This window comes from Triticum urartu, chromosome 2, assembly GCF_003073215.2.
Source record: "Triticum urartu cultivar G1812 chromosome 2, Tu2.1, whole genome shotgun sequence".
NCBI classification, from domain to species: Eukaryota; Viridiplantae; Streptophyta; class Magnoliopsida; order Poales; family Poaceae; genus Triticum; species Triticum urartu.
The window spans coordinates 417134870-417145295 of record NC_053023.1 but is presented as its reverse complement, the minus strand read 5'-3'; the positions used below and the strand labels follow the sequence as shown (position 1 = coordinate 417145295).

At 43.5% G+C, this 10426-nt stretch overlaps 1 protein-coding gene across 1 annotated transcript; it reads left to right on the top strand.

The window, feature by feature from the left end:
- The first annotated feature begins 5353 nt into the window (after positions 1–5353).
- On the top strand, positions 5354–9804 carry LOC125537622 (DDRGK domain-containing protein 1-like). Its single transcript, XM_048700948.1, has 8 exons — positions 5354–5656; positions 5765–5858; positions 5956–6062; positions 6536–6637; positions 6720–6881; positions 7189–7245; positions 9177–9213; positions 9371–9804. Exons 1-8 carry the CDS (start codon positions 5516–5518, stop codon positions 9595–9597), a joined length of 927 nt encoding a protein of 308 aa, XP_048556905.1. The 5' UTR covers positions 5354–5515; the 3' UTR covers positions 9598–9804.
- The last annotated feature ends 622 nt before the right edge of the window (positions 9805–10426 follow it).

Genomic DNA, 10426 nt, shown 5'->3' with positions numbered 1-10426 from the left:
TCCCAGAGAGGGCAGTCCGAAATGAAGTGTCCAGGCTTTTTGCACTTGAAGCAGGTGTATTCTCCCATAGGTTTTGACGAGGATTTTGAACCGCTAGAGTTGCTTGAACCTTTCTTCTGAAATTGACTTTTCTTGTGAAGATGTTGGAATGTTTTCGTGATTAATGCAAGATCTTTGCTGAGCCTTTCTGGATCATTGATAACCCACAAGTATAGGGGATCAATTGTAGCCTTTCTCAATAAGTAAGAGTGTCCAAAAAAATGAGGAGCTAAAGGTAGAACAAATATTCCCTAAAGTTCTATTGGCCACCGATACAACTATACGCACGCTTAATGTTCGCTTTACCTAGAACAAGTATGAAACTAGAAATACTTTGTAGATGTTGTAGGATAGGTTTGCAAGATAATAAAGAGCATGCAAATACTAGGGGCTGTTTAGATGAAGAAACAACTATGTTAGTTTTAGTAGAGAGCTTTTTCTCACAGGAAAGTTATTTGTCCCCAGGCAATCGTTAACTAAATCAGTAATCATTATTGTAATTTTATATCATGGAGAGGCATAAGCCAACATACTTTCTCTACTTGGATCATATGCACTTATGATGGGAACTCTAGCAAACATCCATAACTACTAAAGATAATTAAGGTAAGACCCAACCATAGCATTAAAGCATCAAATCCTCTTAACTCCCATACGCAAACAACCTACTTACTCGGGTATGTGTTTCTATCACTCACGCCACCCACCATAAGCAAATCATGAACATATTGCAAACCCTACAGCGGGGATCCCTCATGCTTGCGCGACACAGAGAGCACCATAGGACAACACCAATAATAAAACATACAACTCAAACCAATCATGATCATCAATCAACCCATAGGAGAAAATGGAACTACTCAAACATCATAGGATGGCCATGCATCATTAGGAAATAATATATAGCATTGAGCACCATGTTTAAGTAGAGATTACAACGGGGAGAAGAGGTGTTAGACTGCTGCATAGAGGGGGATAGAGTTGGTGATAACAGCGGCAAAGTAGTTGGTGTAGATCGCCGTCATGATGATGGCCCCGGCGGCGTTCCGATGCCACCGGGAGAGAGACCCCCTCCGTCTTCTTCTTCCTTGACCTTCCCCCTAGATGGGAGAAGGGTTTCCCCTCTGGTCCGTGGCCTCCATGGCAGCGGAGGGGCGGGAGCCCCTCCGAGATTTGATCTCTCTATTTGTTTCCTTCTGTTTCTGCGTTCCCTATTTCTGGCCTTTCACCGTTTCTTAAAATCCCGGAGATGCGTAACACCTCCAACCAACCTTTGGGGTGGCCACAAGCCCCCTGGGTGTGCCCTACCCCCCAAGGCGCGCCCCCGCGGTGGGACCTCTGTGCTGCTACGGCCGCGCGACGAGACATGACGGTTGCTTTCGTGACGAGGCGGGACATCTCTCGTGCTTCCGCTTCCATGCTCACCTCTCCCTTGTGGCAATCTCTCGACCCAGAACTCATGTTGGCCATGGCAGACGCAAGGGAACGATGATGAATGACTTGTTTGTTTTTGTGGATGAGGAGTTGAGGAGGAATGTGGAGTCATCTTGGAGTAGTAGTATTTATAACCGAGTACTAATACGCTCCTAAGTGGGAAACCGTTTAGGTTTTGATCGGTGTGAATAGGTTTGCAATTAAATATAGCGTGGTAGTAATTTGGAATGTAACGGGACAGAGGCTCAAAATTTATTGACGGTTCTAAGTGTGGCACTATTCCCGGAAGGCGTAACGTGTGCATGCTTTCTCGGCCGCGTACGTGGCGTTTGCACCATAGGGTGTACCACAATAGGCAATGTCAGCACACGTCTTGTTCCAATAACCGTGCACGCTCGTTATTACCATCACACATGCTTCTTTTAATTAGAATGTGTGACCGTCTAGCGCACACACGTTGATCTGTCTAGCTGTTTCTGTTTGTTGTGGCTAATCACAAACAGTTCATCCGTGTGAAGTGTATGCCATCATTCACAGACACTTTGATCTGCCTGACCGTTTCTGTTCTGTTGCCTAATCGCAAACAGTTAATCCTTTTGAAGCGTATGCCCTCAATCACACACACCTTTATCTAGCTGTCCGTTTCTGTTGTTCCTCCTCATCACAAATAGTTAATCTCAGTGAACTGTATGCCGTATATCGCACACGCCTTCATCTGGCTGCCCGTTTCTATTCTTCTTCCTCATTGCAAATAGTTAATTGAACTGAACCGTATGCCCTGCATCACACACGTAACTAAAATCGGAACCGTGTTTGATGCATCCGTCATCGCAAATATTTTGCATCTTTTTTGACGGGGTTTTTACACCACCGTTTGTGATTAATGCATCACACACAGTTTCGTCGAAGGGTCTCTGATCGTAGTGTCGCGTTAGCAGAGTCCTGCAGTAGCGAGCATCAACTACAACTCTACAAGGAGTAATCAACACTACTAGCAACCCACAGGTACCAATCTAGGATTTTGAGACAAAGATCGATACAAGAGATGAACTAGGGTTTGAGAGGAGATGGTGCTGGTGAAGATGTTGATGGAGATCGACCCCCTCTCGATGAAAGGATCGTTGGTGATGACGATGGCTTCGATTCCCCCCTCCGGGAGGGAAGTTTCCCCGGCAGAATAGCTCCATCGGAGCCCTAGATTGTTTCTGCCTAGGTTCCGCCTCGAGACAGCGGCGCTTCATCCCAAAAGCTTCCTTATGTTTTTTAGGTCAAAACCTTTCATATAGCAGAAGATGGGCATCGGAGGCCTGCCAGGGGGCTCACAAGCCCTAGGGGCGCGCCCCCAGGCTTGTGACCACCTGGTGGGTCCCCTTCTGGTATTTCTTCATCCAATATTTTTTATACATTCCAAAATAATTCTTCGTAAATTTTCAGGACTTTTGGAGTTGTGCAGAATAGGTCTCTCAAATTTGCCCCTTTCCGGTCCAGAATTCCAGCTGTCGGCATTCTCCCTCTTCATGTAAACCTTGTCAAATAAGAGAGAAAAGGCATACATATTGTACCATAATGTGTAATAACATCCCATAATGCAATAAATACCAATATAAAAGCATGATGCAAAATGGACATATCAACTCCCCCAAGCTTAGACCTTGCTTGTCCTCAAGCGAAAGTCAAAATCGATAAATATGTCCACATGTTTAGAGATAGAGGTGTCGATAAAATAAAATACAGACATGCGAGCATCATGATCATCTTTAGAACAACAACATATATTGTCATATAATTTCTTATGCTAAAGTGACAATTCGTTCACAAGGTAAAGTATGAATCATAAATTTCTTTGAAAACTAACAAACTATGATCTCAGTCATTGAAGCAATTGCAATTTATCATAATATCGAAAAGAGTCAATGCAAGAGCTTTTGTATAGCAAGTCCACATACTCAACCATCTTTTAGTCTTTCACAATTGCTAACACTCACGCGATACTTATGAGTTCAAAGCCCCAGTCGGACACAGAGAAAGATAGGGGCTTATAGTTTCGCCTCCCAACCTTTTACCTCAAGGGTAGTGTCAACAATAATAATTTATGATAACCTACATCCGAGTGGGTATATATATCTGGATCTTTCCCCAACATATAGTGCTTGCCAAAAATAAAAAGTGTAAAAAGGAAAGGTGAAGTTCACCATGACTCTTGTATAAGGGTAGAAAGTAAAAGTAAAGGATATATAGAACCTTCGCAGGGGGAAGCAGAGGTTGTCATGCACTTTTATGGTTGAATCTTTTGGAGAGTGGTGTCTCCTAAATTGGTTAGGTGTCACTTGGGAGCCTCCAAGATCATGTGGAGTTGAACCAAGGAGTTTGTAAGTGCAAGGAGATCGTCTACTTCGTGGAGATCTACCCGAGTGTGGCTAGTCCTTCATGGATGAAGGCCATGGTGGAATAGACAAGGTTGCTTCTTCGTGGACCCTTCGTGGTGGAGCCCCCCTGTGGACTCGCGCGGTCGTTACCCTCCATGGGTTGAAGTCTCCATCAACGTGGACATACGATAGCACCACCTATCGGAACCACGCCAAAAATCTTCGTGTCCCCTTTGCGTTTGCCTTCTTCAAACTCCTCCTTTACTTACATGTGCAATGTTTTATGTTTCGCTGCTATACTCGTAGAATTGCATGTGTCGGGTGATACTTGACTTGTTAGAATTGCTAAAATATGCCCATAACTAAAATTGAAAAAATGTTAGGTTTTATTTGGTCAAGTAGTCTAATCACCTCCCCTCTAGCATGCTTTCGATCCTACACTTAGGAGACATCGGATATGCATTCTTGGCTCGAGGGGCATCGCGGGTGGCGCATGCCTCCTCCCCCCTGATGGTGGTGGTGGATCAACACAAACATGGGGAGAGGGGGTCAGGATGGAGAGCGGGCGATTGGCTGGGAACTCCTCATTGGCGGTCCATGGGGAAGTACGGTGTAAAGAAGAGAGGGTGCCATGGCGAATGTGAGGTGGGTGTTATCCAGCTTTAAAATAGGGGCTCAAGCAAGAAATGTCCCGCTACGACGGTGAGTCGGGCGGGAATGAGAGGGTCCGGTAGAAAAAGGAAAGGTTGCATCATGGGGTGGCAAGCTTGATGGGCGCCCCTTTGATATCCAAACATGTTGACCTTGTGAGGAAGAAATAAGTTTAACCTTAGGGACGACCTTAATTATTTGTTTCAATGATTTATGAGACATGACTTTCAACGCTCGGGTGCCCCTACACCCTCTATAAATAGTAAATCCAAAAAGGTAAACAAAAAAACCTAAAACCTTGGTACATCAAACATGATCAAACATTTGGCATTCTTGCATAATTTCAGCCTCAAATAATATTCAAGGAGACCTCATCTAAAAAACATCATTGTCCTAAGTTTATTTGCATTTTTGAGGAGTACTTAATTTTGGTGAGGGCTCCCCACATGTTATTTGTGGTTGAAAATTTACAAGAACATCAAAAGTTTGCTCATCTTTGATCTTCCAAAGTTTCAATTTTTTTGGATTTTTATTTTAAATTTACTGTTTATGAGGGTGTAGGGGCACTGGGAGCTGATACACCTTGCCCTTCATTTATTTTTATTTTAGCCTGTAGCAATCGTATGGGTGTTCTAACAGTGCTTATAAAACCTTGAATATCGAGACTCACACTCTCGAGAAGCATGCACATTCTTTAGAGGTTGGCTGCCATGCTTAGTTAAGCCAACCCGATGATCTTTTATTCGTCACTGTAAATATCTTTATTCATTCTTGTAAACATTGTGACGTCTTAACAAAGTTTGCGAGTTTGTCAAAAAAAAGAAGCAAACAAAACGGAGCCTTGATCCGAACCGTCCATCCCCGCGTCTGAACTGCAGTGCAGGGGGACTTGCGTCGTCGTCGCTTCCCCTATTCGATTCAATTCGATTCGATTCGTCCGGGAAAATAGAAATTGGTCGATCCATCGGACCTTGCAGAACGAAGCAAAATCGAGGGTTTGGAGAGGGACATCAGACGCTGCGAAGATGGACGGCGCCGGCGGGATCTTCGCCGCCGTCGTGTGCGCGCTGCTGGTCTTTGCCATCTTCCCCCTCCTCCTCTGGCGCCGCCGCTCCGATGCCACCGCCGCGGTCGACAACCACCGCCTCCCGCCCCAGCCACTCCAGGTACCCCTCCTCTCCGCACTTCTAGGTTTCCATCGCTTTGCCCAATCTAACCCACTCCCAGTAGCTACCTAGCCAGTAATCTTGCATCGCTAATCTCGTTCGCTCCAGGGGGAACGGGTGCTTCGTGGCGGCGCTGCGGCGCGCCGCATGCGTAGGAGGCCAGCTGCGGCGAGTTCGTCGGCAGCGTCCACCAGTCGTGATGGTAGTGGAACACCCGAAAGGACTTGGCCTTTCCATCGATTGCATCAGTAAGTATTAACCCTAGCTAGCTTGGGCTCTGATAATTTTCGGTTGTGCAGTTGCAGATGATGAGTCAGGGAGCGAGGAGGAGGATCCCAATGTCCCTAAAGGCTCCAAGAAGGAAAGGAAAAGGCAAGAGAGGGAAGAGCGGGAGGCGCAGCGCCAGGTTGGTCAAAGAATTAGGTTGCACTGATGTATTCTTCTATTATGCCAGCAACTGCACCTATGAACCTTAGATTCTGTGTGAAATTAGTACTCAGTCAAATCCTTCAACTTTAGCTACACAAGCATATATAAATTGTTCATCTACCATGCCAGTGTCACAATGTGCTTTCAGCTCCTGACACTAGCTAGTTAGCGTACATCTTATCATCTTACACTTATCTCCTTATACAAGATGACTGATTACTGATTTTATGTCAATTGAGAGACTAGCTAGTTAGCGTACATCTTATCATCTTACACTTATCTCCTTATACAAGATGACTGATTACTGATTTTATGTCAATTGAGAGATTATATCTTCTTTTCTTAAAACATGAACTATTGCTTATTTGATTGTTTATCTCACGACAGAGTATGGAACATAATGGCATTTGATTGCCTTTTACTCACTTGCATGGTTATATATCTTGCAAGGCTAATGAAGCAGCACGGAATTCAAGGAGAACTAATCAAGACCGTTATGAGGAAATGAGAAGGAAGAAGGATGAGGAGCGTGAGGCCCAAGAGAGATTATTGGTTAGAAGTTGTTTAACTCCTGATTCTTCTGTTTGATGCTGTTATATATTGAGCTCTCATGCTAAGTTGCGTATTGCTTTAGGAAGAAGAAGCTATGGCACGGAAAGCCAAGGAAGAGGAAGCTGCTGCTCTGGAATTTGAGAAATGGAAAGGGGCCTTTTCAGTTGATGCTGAAGGGACAACTGAAAGTGAGACGCAAGATGGTGGCCAGGGTTTGCTCCACAATTTTGTGGAATACATCAAGGTGCACTTTCTTTGTGTGTGGATGTAGTCTAGTGATGCTTTCTGACGGCTGCCACTGATTCATTGTTTGAAGAAATCAACTGTCTTGCTTTTGATATCGTGAATGCAGTAGAACTTAATGTATGATCTAATTTTTGTACATGGTATGTTGGATAGGTGTTTCATTGAAATTATTGTCAACATTAGTTTGTTAAACTGTAGAAGGATGTGTTATTGTCTTATCATTGTCCAAGTATATTGCATTGGTAAGATCCACTTGTCTTACTAAATCCACAATCTTTGCTTTGATTTTTTTTCATACTTTCCAGAAGCAGAAGTGTGTTCCACTAGAAGATCTTGCTGGAGAGTTTGGAATGCGAACACAGGTAACTGAAGAGCCATTTTATATCAGACGGTTAGATGTTGACATTGGTAAATGGTTTAACGTTTTATTTGCTGCTATATAAAAGTAAGATTCTGTTCTTTATCTTCAGAAAACACAAAAGCTTAGCGTCGCGATGCATTGGTAGATAAAATGGTTGTATGTACGACTGGCATACGTGTAGGTCAAATACACACACAGCCTAGGCTAAGCTCTGCCGGTAGTGATGCCTGGAGGCCAGTTGCCACTGCTGTAGTCCACAATCTGGCCTCGGTTCAGATAGTGCCTAAGAGCGAGGCAATGTCAAGGTCTTCCCTGTTGAAGACAGCAGAGACTCGCTGCTTCCAGATACACCATTTTTTAGCATTGTCAATGAGCGTAAGCCCTTATGGAGCGATGATGTAGTGGATTCGGTCATTGTTTACCATCGGCACACAAAGTTGTCCTCAATGGTGGGGGACAGTGCCATTGACTTGATCCGCAACAGCATGCTGATTCTTAAAAACTGAAATAATGATAGATTCCATGAGTTGTATTCTGTCAATTTATGCTCGAAACCCTGTTGCACTGATGCCACTGACTTGCTGTGGAAGTTCTAAACTGGTATTTAGGATCTGTTCTGGTTTGTGTTTTGCCATCCTCATTGCTGGAGATTGGAGAAACAAAAAATCATGTTCTGTGTTGTACTGTGGCTCCCAAGAAAAACTAGCCTTACTTTTTACTGCACTTCTATTCCATTGGAAAGAGGTTACTTATGAAAGGTACTAACTAGAAAAGAGATTATTTGAAAACCACAGTTTTTCAACAAGATAGAGTGGCTAATCATGGTGGTTCTCAATATCTCTTGCACTTTTGTTCTGTCAAATCATGGTCGTCCATAGTCTTAGTGTCCATAATATCAATGTTCATATCAGAGTCCCTTTTAATAAGATCAGTTCAAGGATGCTTGCATCTGTTTTGGAATTACTATACTTAAGATTTTAGCCATATTGTCTTATGATTGTGTCGGAAATGATATGGAACATAAGTTTGTACTATTTCGAAAATTCACTTTGATTGTTCTGTTTTTCTTTAAACATTGTATAAAATGTGTATTTGTAATTATTCTTGTATAAAATGTGTATGACCTGTGTAAGAGGCAAACATTTGATTTATGCAAACATCTCAGAATACCAGTAAGGCAGCGTTTGGCATTGCGGTGGATTCTCATAATCCCATTTGCCCCATCCTATTTACCCTGTTTTAGTGCTTGTTTGAATAACCACATAACAACATAGTTCAGCAACCACAAACTGAGCCTAAAACAGTGCCTTGTATAGTACTAGAATTTTTTGCGAGGGCCGGCTAAAATGACTTTTTGGGGGGGTGGGGGGGGGGGGGGGGGGTTAAAATGACTGTTAAGCGGCCATATGTCAGACTGGAAACTGAAACTGTATAGAACTCTTTCCATGTATACCCGTAGACATCTTACGTTTATCACGGTGTTTACTTAGTGTCTCCAGCTTACCAGAAGCATCTAGAGCTAATAGATTTTGAAGACCAGAACTGTTGTGGGTTAATTCCTTGAAAATATTAAATCTCAAGTACCCCATCCCTTTCTATCCCAGTATGTTTCATTGGGATGCTTTATCCATCAAATTATCTACTCTGCTGTGCTTAGAGCTGTGAGCATTCGGTATCATGGATGGCTAATTATATATGATTGATATTCAGAGCAACAGAGTAAATTTTTGGATGTGATCCTGAATTTGACCTAGAATCATGTCTTTGCAAAAGTAATGCCATAGTTATCTTTTCACCTGGACTCTTTGTAAATGTACTCCTACGGTCCCACACCCCCTGTTTTATACCACAGTACCCTGATAACCTTCGTTTGAGTCTTTACAGTTGTCCTGTGTGGCTGCGTTGTGAGTATTTATTTTTTCTGTTTTGCAGGACTGCATAAACCGAATTATTACGCTTGAAGGCATGGGTACGTTGTCTTATTATTCTAACCTGTGATCAATGAATAATGAGCTTCATTCTCATCTTGTCTGGGATCTGGTTGACTCGCATCAGTTGAAGTTCAACCTGGAATGTGCAGCACCCGCTTGGACTGATACTGATAGGCTCGCTTTGGTGTTGTGCAGATAGATTATCTGGCGTGATGGATGACCGTGGAAAGTTCATCTACATATCAATTGAGGAGATGCAGGCCGTTGCAGACTACATCAGGAAGCATGGGAGGGTGAGCATATCACACCTGGCCAACAACTCGAATGAATTCATAGATCTGGAGCCAAAGCCCCTGTATGATGAGAAGGAGGAGAGTCATCAAGATGAAAGCGCCCCGGCAGGCGTAGTTGCGGAGGCCTGATGAGTACTCACGGTCGAGCTTATTGCCCCTGCAACAAAGCATCAATCGTTTTAATTTCTGTGCAAGATCAGGTACATGTTTTCTAGAAATGTTACTATAGTTTGTGCTAACCTTGGTGGCGGCTTGGCATCTCGGACTTGACAAGATCAAAAAGGGTTATTACATCATCGGAAATTCAGAGCTGGTGCTGAAATTTTTCTTTTTTGAGGGGAAACATTGCTGCCTTTTTATTGCCTACTGAGAGCTGGTGCTGATACAGTGAAAGTCAGGTTTCATATACTAGTATTGCCCTGATTTGGCCATGCTTGTAACTAGCAAATCCCATCCATTGATTGCGCTCTTTTGGGAGCCTGTAGGAACTAATGGGAAGGGCCCAAACTAACGACTGGCCTAGCTGATAGCTAGTTTGGGGAGTCATATGATTTGTTCTACTAGCAATCATGGCGTAGCCAATTATATGAAGATGTTGAGTCACTGGCGCCATACCTTTGGCCTGGCACAAGTCAACACACACCGGTGGTCATGTTGGAAGAGATTAAATTGCAGTAGCATGGGGACAGGCGGACAGCTTTCACACGTAGTACTACACTACTAGTACTAGTATGCAGTGTAGTACGTGCATGATTGGTCAAGACGTATCAGAGGCTGGTCCATTTGCTCTTGTCGCCCGGCCATGCATTTAACCATTTGCTGCTGCTCACCTCGCAGGCTGCGGTCAAGCGACAAGAAGCGATATCATCTTCTCTACTCTACCAGTACTCCCTCCGTTCATAAATTAATATAAATCATTTTAGACATTTTAAATGGACTACAACATACGGATGTATCT